The sequence below is a fragment of the Colletotrichum destructivum genome, chromosome 1 (genome assembly GCF_034447905.1).
Source record: "Colletotrichum destructivum chromosome 1, complete sequence".
Lineage (NCBI taxonomy): Eukaryota > Fungi > Ascomycota > Sordariomycetes > Glomerellales > Glomerellaceae > Colletotrichum > Colletotrichum destructivum.
The window spans coordinates 5,866,562-5,880,829 of record NC_085896.1 but is presented as its reverse complement, the minus strand read 5'-3'; the positions used below and the strand labels follow the sequence as shown (position 1 = coordinate 5,880,829).

Here is a 14,268-nt window from a genome sequence, read left to right as displayed (position 1 = left end):
GTTCTCTTTCCCATAAACCGTTTTCTTCTTCTATATTCCCTGTGTTGGTCCAATTCAGTTTCGTCTTTTGTCTTCATTGCTTGAAATAGTCAAGACGATGGCAGCTACGGATGGGGACAACAAAAACTACCTACCCAAGACGGGAATGAGGGGTAGAACTGGGCCAAGTGGACTGGCTGGACCAGGATGCGGGGGAGAGTGAGGGGAGAGAAGATGGGGGAATGGGCATGGGTGGGTGGGTGGATGGGTGGGTGAGCTTGACGGGGCCAAGAGGCAGAGATGCGTTGTTCATGGAGCCGAGCCGGTCGACATGGCGTCATGTAATTGCAGGCGGCATGAGGGAATTGAGGTCGTCTGGCTTTCTTCTTGTCAGTTGTGAGGAACAAGAAGCAATCCCAGAGTTTCCATGCTTGAGATTGTTTTCCTATGTTTATTTGTTAGGATGGAGGCCAGTCAGTCGAGTTAAGCATAGGTAAGATGAGACGACCTTTCATTGTGCAAAGGCAGGCACACAGGGTAGGAACGACTCAGGCACATGCTTTTAGAGTTCATTTTGTCGAGCGTCTACCCCGGCAGCGCGTTGCATTACTGCTATAAAAGAGCGCACAGAGTTACTTACCAGATCATGACCAAGAGCGCGAAGACTTTGCCAAGCGAATCAAATGCCGAGGTGGGAGGGGAAGTAATGAGGTTGATGGTTACGAGGGGGGGGGGGGGGGGGCGTTTATTCCGATCTGCGGCCTGCGCAAAAAAACATGAACGATGCCCAGCAAGATGAAGATCGTCCGCGTATAGACCGGCGGGCCATTCGGGACCACCATGGATGATGACCGGGGGGATACTCGCTCACTCAACCAAGGTTCCACCTACCTTGGTGAAAGCCTGCGTTATTACTCTGTAGATCAGAGAGCAACAGAACAAGCAGAGTGGCTTCAACAAAGGAATGAGGTCAAGACGTTGCTAACGGGCGGCGGGAAGGCGGTACGCCACTACTTGCTTCTTTTTTTTTTGTGGTATTTGCCAGTGTTTCCCCTCTCCAGCCAAGACCGAGAATCGCGTCTAGACCAGGAACATTCGTTGTGTGTGTGGGTATGTGTGTGTGTCAGTAGCGATCGATACATGCAGTTCTCATGAATTCTCCGCGTACCCATCTCCATGTTTCCTTCCTCGGCGGTCACTACTGCCACTGTTGCCACTGCCACTGCCTATGCCACTGCCGTTCTTTCCTCCTCCGTCGGCTGCCGTCTGTGCCGCCGCCCATGGCAATTTCCCCATGCTTTCTTCTCGCCGGCTCCTTCCCTGCCTTGGCTGCCTTTTGGGGCCCCGCTTCTCCACCCGTTCCGAGTTGGCGTTTGTTTCTTGGTACGTACCTCGACTCGTTCCTTCCTTCCTCTAACCCTCCTTTCGCTCGTCCCATGCTTGTCTTCCAGGTTGTCAACGACGGCTTCCGATGCCAACCTAATGTCGATTCACGCACCTAACCAGCCAATTTACGGGACCAACGTCTCCCCTTCGGTCTTTCCACCGGCTTCATTGGTTCCAACGCCGCACAGCCCACACAGAAACTCACGTCCGGCCTGCAGAAACATCAGAGTTCCGTCCCAGTGCTTTGAATGGCTCTCTCTCGCTCCGTCCGCTCATCTCCGGCCTTTTCAGTGGCTAACCTAGCTTCAATCTGCCCGTCATCACGCGAGCTGATCGGCCCTTTTCGACCATGACGTACGGATCCCATTACTGCATCATTGAGCCTAGTGACCCGGTGAAGCCAGTTGCTGTTCTCACAGGCTCACCCGAGATGGCCTACCCATCCTCTCCCCCGGCCGGAAAGCAGCTGCTTCAAGTGCAATACCAACCACTCGTGACTCGAGATGGCCCTCCATCTTCGTCTCATCTGACCCTCTTCCATCGTCTGTCTGTCTCTCCATCGCTTCTTCCCCCGCACTCAACCCTTCGTCCCCACGTACGGATGGATACAACTCCTCCCAAGTCCGCTTACACTGGCTGGGTTTATGTGTACCAGTTGGAAGCAGTGGGACGACTTCATCCCAGAACTTGTCCTGCGGAGCGGTGGGGCAATATCCGTACGGCATCCAGCATAGCTGCCCATGTCCACTATTTGCAAGCAGGGAAGCCTTGTTGCATCATCAGTTCAGGTCAAGCCCAGCCCGGATCATCACCGGCAGGCGTCGGAGGCCGGCCCAGAAGCTTGCCCTCGGCACGTTGGTCGGAGAGGGAGCTACCCTGACCTGGACGATCATCCCTTCTGCCAACATTAAAGCAGCTGCGTCCGCCTTCGTCTGGTTTCTCGTCCGAGCTTGCGTGCTTCCTTTACACGACTTCTCAGTGCCATTGAACGCCGTGCCACTGACTCGGATTGACCTGGAACTGCTTCCTGTTGTAGTTCTCTCGATATCCAGATTCCCGGCATACACTGCCCAACCAGGCAGCCGACAGGTCTCACAATGAGGACTCAGGCTCTGGTCGTTGCCCTCTTGGCAGCAACTGATTACGCTGCCGCCGTGACTCCGGACGCAAGGTTGCACAAGGTACGTTGCTGTCGCGGCACAGATAGACCGACTGTCTGTTGCCTTCGTGGACCCCATCAGTGCCACTCAGAAGTCTCACCCTTCTTGAACATCCGAGACATTGTCATTCCTTTTTGTCCCGTGTATCGGGCGAACACACCGAACGGGCTTTTCTGCCATCCCAATAATAACCCTGCCTGTTTCGTTACTCATACCCTTCTCTCCCTTGTTGAATTGACCTGCAAATACAGGCTTATCCCACCCAGTCATGCGTTTTTTTGAAGTCACAGCATCCGCCGTTGGGTTGCTGCAATCCTCAAGACGCTCAGAAGACTTATCATGTTCACAGCGCGATCTCGCATACTCGCCGCCAGTTTACCCGTCACCATGGATGGACCCCAGTGCCGACGGCTGGGCTGAGGCTTATGTCAAAGCGAAGGACTTCGTGTCCCAGCTGACTCTCCTTGAGAAGGTCAACTTGACAACCGGAGTTGGGTGAGCGTCCCGCATCAACTAAGCTATGACAAATGCTGATAGAAGTTTAGCTGGCAAGGAGATGTGTGCGTCGGCAACGTTGGGTCTATTCCCCGACTGGGGCTTCGCGGCCTTTGCATGCAGGATGGCCCTGTGGGTGTCCGCTTCTCCGACTACAACTCCGTTTTCCCCTCGGGCCAGACCGCCGCGGCGACCTGGGACCGAAGTCTGATCTACCGCAGAGCTGAAGCCATCGGGTTCGAGCACCGTGCCAAGGGTGTCGACGTTGTTCTGGCCCCTGTTGCTGGGCCCATCGGCCGCGCGCCAACTGGAGGTCGTAACTGGGAGGGATTCTCTGTCGACCCGTACCTTACAGGTATTGCCATGGCTGAGTCGGTCAAGGGTATCCAGAAGCACGCGATCGCATGCGCCAAGCATTTCATCGGCAACGAGCAGGAGCATTTCAGACAAGCGCCCGAGGCCATCGGCTACGGATACAACATCACCGAGTCCTTGTCATCCAACATCGACGACAGAACCATGCACGAGCTGTACATGTGGCCCTTTGCGGATGCCATCCGCGCCGGTGTCGGTTCTATCATGTGCTCCTACAACCAAGTCAACAACTCGTATGGCTGCCAGAACTCGAAGCTTCTCAACGGTCTCCTGAAGGAAGAGCTCGGCTTCCAGGGTTTCATCATGTCCGATTGGTCAGTTCTTCTTTCCTTTCTTTCTTCCTTCCTTCCGTCCTCACATTCACTATTCTCGAGTTTGGCTTCAATGGCTAACATTTTCACAGGCAAGCTCAACATGTACGTGCAAATTTTACATCCAAAATCCATTTGGCAAATGACGCTACATTAGTCACAGTTAATTATCGGGTTATTGACATCTCAAACAGGCAGGAGCTGCTACCGCTGTTGCTGGCCTCGACATGGCTATGCCTGGTGATGTGCTCTTCAACACGGGAACAACATTCTGGGGCACCAACCTCACCGTAGCCGTCCTCAACGGCACCGTCCCCGAGTATCGCCTCGACGACATGGCTCTGCGCATCATGGCTGCCTTCTTCAAGGTTGGCTTCGAGGTGAAGACGTTGCCCGACATCAACTTCTCTTCATGGACCAAGGACACCATCGGACCTGTTCAGTACTACGCCAAGGAGAATGTTAAGGTCATTAACCAGCATGTCGACGTCCGCAACGGCAGAGATCACGCCAATCTCATTCGTGAGATCGCTGCCAAGGCTACGGTCCTGTTGAAGAACGAAGGCGCCCTGCCACTCCAGAAGCCCAAGTTCCTGGCCGTCATCGGTGAGGATGCCGGCCCCAACTCTCGGGGCCCCAACGGATGCGCCGATCGCGGCTGTAACTCAGGAACCTTGGGAGCCGCGTGGGGATCAGGCTCGAGCGAATTTTCTTATCTTATTACTCCTGATCAAGGGCTTCAAGCGCGGGCGATCGCGGATGGCAGCCGGTACGAGAGCATCCTCAGCAACTACGAAACCGCGGCTACTACGGCCCTGGTCTCGCAGGCAGATGCCACAGCCATTGTGTTTGTCAACGCAAACAGTGGTGAGGGTTACATCAATGTCGGCGGTAACGAAGGTGACCGGCAGAATCTGACGCTCTGGAACGCGGGCGACGAGTTGGTCAAGAACGTGTCATCGATCAACAACAACACCATCGTCGTCATCCATTCGTCGGGCCCTGTCTTGCTGACCGACATGTACAACAACCCCAACATCACGGCGATTGTGTGGGCCGGTCTTCCGGGCCAAGAGTCGGGTCACTCGATCACGGACGTGCTTTACGGAGACGTCAACCCCGGAGGCAAGTCCCCGTTCACGTGGGGCCCCACCCGCGAAAGCTACGGCGCCGACGTCTTGTACGAGCCCAACAACGGTGAGGGCGCTCCTCAGGACGACTTTACCGAGGGGGTCTTTATCGACTACCGCTACTTCGATCGGGCCACTTCCGGGTCCAGCGGCAACGGAACATACCGGAACTCCACTGGCGCGGCTCCCATCTATCCCTTCGGCTTTGGCCTTTCGTACACGACTTTTGAGTACTCCAACTTGGTAGTGACTCCCGGAAACGCGGGCGAATACACACCAACGACGGGCGAGACGGCGGAGGCGCCGACATTTGGCAACTACAGCACCGACCCGGCGGAATACGTGTTCCCAAGCGACAAGTTCCGTTACATCTACAACTTCATCTACCCCTACCTGAACACAACGGACATTCGCGAGTCTGCCAACGACCCGACGTTTGGACAGGCGGCCGACGAGTTCCTGCCTCCCCGGGCGCTCGAGAGCAGCCCCCAGCCCAAGCACCCGGCATCAGGCGCCCCTGGTGGCAACCCTCAGCTTTGGGACGTCTTGTACACCGTGACGGCGACGGTCACCAACACGGGCGGTGTTGCCGGCGACGAGGTTGCGCAGCTGTACGTGTCACTCGGCGGCCCGGAGGACCCGGTCAAGGTGCTGCGCGGCTTCGAGCGACTCCCTATCGAGCCCGGTGCGTCGGCGACTTTCAGGGCGGAGATCACGAGGCGCGATCTCAGCAACTGGGACACGGTGAGCCAGAACTGGGTCATCAGCAAGTACCCGAAGAAGGTGTGGGTGGGAAGCTCGTCTCGAGACTTGCCGCTGAGCGCGTCTCTTTAGGTGGTTGGAAAAAGTGCAGGTGATGGTATCTTCAATAGTTTCTAATCCATCATGATTAACTTGGTGCCTGGTATCGTCTTATTGTTGTGACAGTGAGTCAATCAGAAATCAGTATCGACGAGGTATCAGTCTAAGCCCTCAAAAGCACCCATTTGAACTATCGGGCGGGTAAACAAATCCTCGATACGATTTGCGGTGATGGACGAAAATCCTCATCAAAGCGGCACAGATAACGGAGCTCGAACCAAGGATGAAGAAGCGACTGACTCGAGCGGTACCAAAGAGTGACGCAACAAGGGCCACAATTCGGATCGCAGAAATTCATCATTCCCACGCGCTGCACTGCAACATGACGTGCACGCGGCTGGCTTCAGAGCATGTCAAGAGCGACATCAATCTCTGATCGCATTGAATATTGGATAAGAGGATCTCATTTTCGGGTGAAGGAGGGACAAAAGCATAGAATTAAATGCCCTCTCTCTGTCGTCTTCTAGGAGTCATCGATGGGTGGGCTGAGAATGATTATATCAGACCGAAATGTTTTCACGCTCTCACCTTTTGACACACCTTGTAAGATCTGCCTCGGGGGGTGACGACAGAGAAGAGAGGAGTCATGGTCCGTTCACTGCATTCCAGCCAATCATGCAGTCCTAGGTAGTTATATAAGCAAATGGGACCCGCTCATCGACAGCGCAGAAAAACCAGAGCGCGAAAAAAAAAGAGTCTGGAAGAACAAGAGTGGAGTGTGTGAATTGGTGGGCACTCACTAGCGAGTCTGACTATCCTCGATTGAGGGCTAGCGCGGTGATCCGAAGCCGCTCTCCGGCCTTGGGGTGATCAGTGGGCGGGCACAAGTGTGTTTCCACAGCGGAATGATTGCCTTGGTGCGCTTACTCATCCAGCACAGCACAGGGGAGTGGTAGTGGTGGTGGTGGCTGGATGTTGAAGGGTGACGAAGTGAGGGAGTGAGTGTGAGTGTGAGGTCTATCCATCCATCTCATCCGGATGTATCGCGTGGTTCCTGTATTTTTATGTGTTTATTTCCGTCCCCCCCTTTTTTTCTTTCGGATTTCTTTTTTTCTTTTTAGTGCAAAGCAGGACATGGGGAAGAATTAAACCAAGGGTCCCGAGCTGCCGAAGACTGGGCAGACGCTGAAGAAACATCTCACTGTCACTGTCACTGTCACTGTCACTGTCACTGTCACTTTTTTTTTTTTTGGAGAGCAACCGATCGCGCCCCGCATCCCTCTCCTGTTTCAATCTGACCATTGCTCTCTCTTTCTCTCACTTTCTCTGTCTCTGTCTCTCACTCTTACTCAACTCACTCATACTCAATTATCAAGTCGTTGCACCTCTCTCGTGGCCTTTCTCCCGTCTGCTCCGACCGTCTTGCGCCGAACTGCAGCGTCGTCTCTCTCCATCGCATCGCCTTGTACTGCCATCTCGCCGTCGCTTCGGGATCTCGGCATTGAGGAGCTCTGCCCCCCTCCCCCTCCTCTTCCCAACTACTACTCCTCCAACCATCATCTCCAATCCCAAGCTACCCGGACCCCTCTTTCGCCAAAAACAGAGCCGCATCGGTACTGCACAGCGCACAGCAACGAACGTATCGAAGACGTATCGCGAAGCGAGAACACACCATCCACGATTTTGGTCTTGACGCCAGTCCAAGAGTGTCTCAACCGGCCAAGTACACCGTCCTCTCACCGCATCATCCGCCCGCCCGTTGCTTCCATCCGCCCCCCGGTCATCGGGATCCCGAACAGTCGCCACGACAGCACCGAACGACGCCCGCATCTTGAATCACCGGCGCGCCCACCACCACCACCACCACCACCGCCGCCGCCGCCTCCGCCGCCGCCCGTTCAACGCTCGACCCGTTAGCTCCCTCTGCCGAACGCCGTCCGTCACCGGTCACCCGCCCGTGAACTGAAAGTCCCAACGGCGGACGGGCTCTGGGTTCCACCTTTTCCCTCACCCCTCCCCCTACCCCCCCGTCTAAGGCCTTGGTGCCTGGTGGCCCCCCCCCCCCCCCCCCATCTGAATGAGAAGTTTCTCCGGGCCAGAGACAGTCGTCGTCCTTTAGGCAGTCGGTCACACAAACACCGACCTCATCCGTCCACTGCCGCCGCTCATCCACCACGCTCGTAGAGCAGCAGTTGCCAGTGTCATCCGCCAGACCTCAACCACCCTCCCGGGTCTGATGCAAGGACGTCGCCGCCGCCGCCTCCGCCATCATGCCTGAGTCGCAGACGACCCCGGAGCAGGTCTCCATTGACGACCTAACCCCCGAGGAGGCCAATCGCATCATCCACTCTCATCGCAAGGTCCGATATGGTGAGTGATCTTCCCCCCTTCATGAGTGACTCTACCCAAGTTTGCCAATGTGACTGCTATCCATCCCCCCGTCTGCTGTCGCACTCTCATCTCATCCCGTCCCTTGACCGAGACGAGACCGGCTCACCGTCGTCTCACGCGTCCCATCCTCTCACTAACCGCTCGCCCTATCTCACCTCATCTCACAAACCACTGACCAACCCCCAAAACAGGCACAGCATGCTGGCCGTGTCGCCAGCGCAAGGTGAAGTGCGACAACAAGCAGCCCTGCGAGAACTGCGTCAAGCGCGAACACCCGCAGCTCTGCTCCTACAAGCCGAACCGCACCGCCTCCCACGGCACCATCCACCACAAGCCCACCGGTTCCGTTACGACGACCACCGACGGCGCCAACAGCGTCGCCGGTGCTGGCGGCGGCGTCGTGGGCAACGGCCCATCGTCCGCGTCTGCTAACCACCGCAAGAGACCTCACTCGCCCGAGGACGCCGACGCCGACGCCGCTGCAGGCGCGCCGCCCTTGAAACAGGAACCCAGCAGCGCCACCTGGCCGCGCGCCGCCATCGGTAAGTCGCCCCTATCCGTTTCCCCGTCATCCACCTGCACGCACTGCGGCATAAGTCGGCCCCCTTGTCATCGTCGTAGTTGTCTTCGTTGTCGTCGTCGTCATCCCTCCGAGCAGCAGCAGCAGCAGCAGCAGCATCATCATCATCATCCGGCCATACTGACAATCCCTTCCTCGGGTCCCAGTCGCCGCCGGCGTGGACGAGACCGAGGCCCCCGAGGCCGTCACGCGGTACCTCGGTCAGAACAGCATCCCCTCTCTCCTCCGCGAGCAATCGGCCGCCAACGAGCTCCAGGAGGGCATCGATATCCGCCAGGACATGCGCTCCATCCTCGGCCTCGACACTTCGGCGCCCTTCCCGCTCATGTCGTCCAAGCACCTCGACAGCCTGACGAGGGAGATATCCGCCGAGCTGCCCTCAGACCGAGAGGTCATGAAGTGAGTGGCCCTCCATTCGTTCATTCATTCAATCGTACCCCCCTTCCCCCCTTCACCTCATCTTCCTCCTATACATGTCGTGAGACTGACTTCCCCCACCCCAGGCTCTTCCGCACCTACAAGGAGACGCCGCAGCAGTTCTGGGGCTTCGTCGTCGACATCGACGACCTCGAGTCCAAGCTCATGGTCTACCTCGAGGATCGCGCCCGCAACGCCAGCAACGCGACGAGGACGCCCAAACCCGTCTCGGCTTCGTGGCTCGCCATCCTCTTCGCCCTGCTGGCCGTCGGTTCGCAGTACCACGACTCGCCGTATCACATCCGCACGCGGGATTCGCAAAAGTACATCCAGATATCCTTCCATTTCTTAAGGCTGGGCAACTTTTTGCTGAGGTTTGTTACTCTGTTTCTTTTAAGTCGCGCTCTCTATTTATCATCTCTCATCCGCTCATCACGCACATCACACTTATTGCTGAACCCGGGGAAAAAAAAACATCCTCCACTGACCGAAATCTCTTCTAAACAATAGACCCACTTTCGACTCCATCCAAGCTCTCCTACTAACCAGCTTTGTCCTGCTCAACGACATGAAGGCAGAGGCCTCGTGGGCGCTGCTCGGCCTGACGTGCAGGCTGGCCCAGTCGCTCGGCCTACACCGCCCGAACCCCTCGGACGGAAGAGACAGCGCCCGGAACGACGGGCAGTCCAAGGAGATGATCCGCCGCAAGCTGTGGTGGACGTGTGTGTGGCACGATACCCTCACATCGCTGTCTTTCGACCGGTGAGTCCTATCCCCCACGGTTTCACTGTTAACCTGCCCATGCATGGACGGCCGTGACTGACGGACGGCGTGGCCAAAGGCCCCCCATGACCAACATCCCCTGTTGTCCGATCCCGACGGTGCAACACACCATAGCCGGCGAGTACGGCTACCTCGACACCATGTACCACCTCTGCGAAATCATCTCGCGCCGCCTCAACCCGGACGTCGCGACATCCGTGAGCTACGAGCAGATGGTGGAGAACTGTGAGGCCGTTGAAAACCTGCGCAACATGGTGGCCCCCAACATCCGCATCAAGGAGCAGTGCAAGCGGGCCGTCGACCGCCTCCAGCACTACGCCGTGCGCCTGCACACTTCCTTCGTCATCTCCGTCTGCTGCCGGCCGGCGCTGCGGCGGGACTGCACCAAGCTCACGCCCGAGCAGAAGCGCCACCTGTCGGAAAAGTGCCAGCACAACCTCGCCGAGACGGTGCGCATGTTCCTCGCCATGCACCAGCTCTCCGTCATCCCGACGCGCAGCTGGGCCTTCACCTACCACGGCCTGTCGTCGGCACTGCTCCTCGGCATCCTGGGCGAGACCAAGAACAGCCCCGAGGTCCGCCAACTGCAGGGCGACCTCATCGCCGCGCTGTCGGCGACGGCCGCCAAGGAGGCCACGTCGCCGTCGGCGCACATCCCCAAGACGGACAAGGACATTGAGCTGTCGGGTCCGCTATGGAGGGCGCTGACGGCGCTGCGCAACATCTACGAGCACGGCACCATCATGGGCACGTCGCAGCTGAAGGGCACCGACTCGAGCGGCACGGGGAGCGGCGCGAGGACGCCGCTGCCGCCGATGCTCATGGGCCCCATGGCCAACAACGTCAATGGCGGAGCCGACGGCGGCGGCGTCGGCAAGGGCTTCGGCCTCGACCCGCACCAGGATGCCGCCCTCGCCATGGCCGAGATGCAGAACGGAACCACGCTGGCGGCCGAGTACACGCCCAAGTATGGTCTCGTTCCCCCGTCACCCGATTCGCAGTCGCTAATAATGAGACCAAGCATGGGATACCCGCCCGTCAGCATGGACAACATTGCCAACCTGGACCCCTCGACGTACATGTCACCGATGGACCTCTACGAATCGATCTGGTGGGGTGAGTAGCCGCAGGACAGACACACCCTCCCCGCGCGGGATACGATGGAAGATGACGGAAATACTGACTGACCGGACCCTCTTTTGTAGAATCTCCCGACCCCTGGAACACCGGCGTCGATACCATGAACTTTGATTTTGTCGCCCAGCCCCCACCGGGTCAGCCCCAGCAACAGTACTATTTCTGACGGGACACGTCCCAACCAACGACGAAGAAAGAAAAAATATATCAAGAAGCGGAGAAAAAAAAACACCCCCAATTTTGAACCGTGGAATATCCCATCTGGATAACTGGAAACCCCAGGACTTTCGGAAGAATCGTTCACTTTTTGACGCAGCACTGACACATCGGGAACATGGACCGGCGCTTTTTGTTTGGGTTTCCAAGGGCGGATTCTAAGCTCTTTTGTTGTCTTAGGGAAAATGGAAAGGAGCGGCGAAGGCGAAGGTGAGGGATGAAGGTCGTCGGGCCGGTTTATGCTTCTGCTGGTTCAAATGCCGTTTTGTTCATCTCATCGATCCCTCAGGCGTCCTTGCAACTTTTCCCTCTCCCCTTCCCCCACTTTTGATAGCTCCCCTTCCGGAGAGGATGCTGTCGAGGTTGTCATATATATGGTGTTTTTAATCATGTTTTCAACGCCGTCACGATTGGAAAGGTCGTTCGTGGTCCGTCGGGCTCTCCTTTCGGTCGTTCGGCCTCATGCGTTTGGTAGGACCGGAGGAGGAGCGGGTTGGTTCATTTTGCTGTAACCGTAGGACGAAGCCATTCTTGGCCCGCATCAGGGCGATGTACTTGCTGCTTACTTGCTGCCGTGATGATGACAACATATGTGTGTGGTCTCGCTTCTGGATGAGTGGTGACGCTACACCACTGGAGTGGCCTTTTGCAGCGTCGGTCTCAACCGGTACAGTAACCAGATTTATAGACTTTGCATCACTCTCGGCTCCTCGCCGAGAGTTGCTCCCATTTGCGTTCCACCAAGGACAGGACGGAAATCCATTCGGCAACGTCGAGAAGAGTTGGTGCTGGTTGCCGTATACGGCATCTCGCGGCCGGCGGCGCGCCGCCATGTTAGCGGCGAAAAGTCGGAGATCAGCGCAAGCCGGGCGAATGAAGACCGGAAGTGTGGCTCCAGTGTTATTTGCCTGTAGGGTCCGGGCGAAGACTGCTCCCTCCAAAGTCAAATGCTCCGCCCCCGGGCTTAGACGCGGGCGTAATCATCAATGGGCTTCCAACGTCGTGGCAAAGTGAGAGAAGCCAGGGTAGACCCTCCAAGGCTAAGCCCGAGTTTCTACAGCACCTGTGTCAGAGGAAGGGTAGCTGACGCATTTCGAAACCCCAATGAGCGCCATTCACAGAGGACTGTGCTAAGATCGATCGTTGTCCTTTGGCTGCCAATGACGTGATGGTAGCGGGTCAACCAACCCCGATTCTGCAAGCTTCGCGAAATAAGTGGTACTGCATCTTTGCCAGGGCAGACTTGAATCGAACAGCAGCACGATGACAACGGGATACCTATAGTTACCAGTATATGTGGATAGAGAGCGCCTGGTGATGTTGCGCCGAGATAGGATGATGGCCCATCACCTTCTGAATGAACGGCATCCGCCGTGGCGATTCATTCTGCGCAGTTAAGGAGTATTGTCACTAGAACTGGCTCAAATGCCTGGCAAGTCTAGAGGCACAGAGCACAGAGTCCGTTTTAGACATGAACTGAAAAAACGCCACGATGCCTATCTTGATTGGTCTTACGTTCGAGCCCCAACTGGGACCTTACCCAGGCAATGAGCATTCAACCACACAGGCGTTGGCGTTCAGCCATATTCCAAGCAGGCGGGTTCGATCTGGGGTCGACCAGTGCCTCGTGTTTATGTTTGAACCATGGCAGGGAGGGTGTGGGCTTTTGGGTCTTGTTTGGCGCTGACAATCGAAAAAGTCAAGTTGAGGAAGGGTGGCGCCAGTAGAATAACGCAAATCGTGAGCCGAGTGACGACGAGAGCCACAACCAAGAGATGGGCAGTGACAGTTTGGTATTTGCAGTCTGGTACGGATACACACGCACCAAGCTTTCCGTGTCCACAATTTCAACTCGCAGGGTTTAGCAGCAGCGGCTGGCATTGGTGAAGAACCCGCGGAAGCGAGCGAGTGAGTCCCAACTGGAGAGACGGGGACCGCCAACGGGCATCCGCGTATTGTCCTGGTTCAGTGGGGGCGGTGAAGCATGGTTTCATTGCCTGGGTTCACGTCGAGCTGGAAAGCAGCAGTCAGCAACGCCAAGCCGGATGAATGCCGGTCAGAAACCATTGCGTCTGTCCACACAAAGGTTGTCTGGACTCTCGTGGCCGTTCCTCACCCTCCGATGTGACTTGTTTGGAAATATCCGGATAAACTATCCGTATAAACTATGTGTATCGAAAATGGAACATGGTTGTTTGTTGTTAGGTCCAGAACTTGGGACGAGGCGGCAGTTGGTGGCCTCGTGTACCCGGTGTGAATCGCAAGCCAAGAGGTCGCGTGCCGTGAATTGTGAGATGCAACTTCTGAGTTGAGAGGCAGACGCTGACGGATGGATGCTATGGCAGGCTCTGCAGAAGGACAATCAACGGACTATCGGTGAGAGGGTCAGACGGGTAAGACTAGCTAGCACCCACTACTGCTCAAGGGTCGCAGCTGACTATGCCGATCCTTGGTCGGCGGTGGTGGACGACTCAGTCAAGGTTCCTTCAGCTGTGGTCGCCAACCCCAGCCCAGCGACCACCGAGGGACCCCTCAAAAGCTTGACAGCCCATGGCCCAATGCCTTGGCTTGTTATGATGGGTTCGATAGACTGGAAGTCCGAAGGCTGTCTTTTGCCTTTTGCCTCCCACCCTAGGCTCGTAGGGCGCCTTTGACTAGGCACACTACAGGTACTTAGGGAGTAAGGGCTGAGCGGTTGAAACTGCACAAGGACAAGCAGGGAAAGCAGGCAGGACGGCGCCAAAAGTTTGTTTCTCCTGGCGGCAATGGCCTCGAGCGTCAAGCGACGCCAAGACGACTAGCAAAGACAACTAGAAGGTGGAATAGCAGCGCAGCGCGGGGCTTGACGGGCTCTCCTCGGCTGGCACTCGCACCTCGTAGCTCGTAGCTCGCACCTCGCACCTCGCAGGGCACACACAGTGTTGGATTGCTTTTGGTTGAACTGGGAGGAGGCGGATGGCCTACGCTTGCCCCTACAAAGCTAGCGGTTGGCGGGATTCGGAGCAAATGCGTAGCGTCGTTTCGTTGAAGCAGGGCTTTGAAATTGGTCGGTGATATCATCGGTGCCCAAAGTGGCCAAGCGCTTTGGCAGTGGCATTGGCATTGGT

General features: G+C 56.8%; 2 protein-coding genes across 2 annotated transcripts; both read left to right on the top strand.

Annotated features, from left to right (window-relative positions):
- The first annotated feature begins 2,322 nt into the window (after window positions 1-2,322).
- CDEST_01791 (Putative glycoside hydrolase, family 3, glycoside hydrolase family 3 domain, immunoglobulin) lies at window positions 2,323-5,764 on the top strand. The gene is made up of 5 exons (XM_062917950.1): window positions 2,323-2,546; window positions 2,875-3,020; window positions 3,071-3,709; window positions 3,799-3,811; window positions 3,901-5,764. The coding sequence occupies exons 1-5, from the start codon at window positions 2,463-2,465 to the stop codon at window positions 5,668-5,670; spliced, it is 2,652 nt and encodes an 883-aa protein (XP_062774001.1). The 5' UTR covers window positions 2,323-2,462; the 3' UTR covers window positions 5,671-5,764.
- Window positions 5,765-7,907: 2,143 nt separating this feature from the next.
- CDEST_01790 (Putative zn(2)Cys(6) fungal-type DNA-binding domain, flavin prenyltransferase UbiX) lies at window positions 7,908-11,111 on the top strand (the record flags this gene model as incomplete). Its single annotated transcript, XM_062917949.1, has 7 exons — window positions 7,908-8,007; window positions 8,220-8,570; window positions 8,755-9,007; window positions 9,112-9,399; window positions 9,536-9,787; window positions 9,867-10,924; window positions 11,014-11,111. 7 exons carry the CDS (start codon window positions 7,908-7,910, stop codon window positions 11,109-11,111), a joined length of 2,400 nt encoding a protein of 799 aa, XP_062774000.1.
- Between the last annotated feature and the right edge of the window lie 3,157 nt (window positions 11,112-14,268).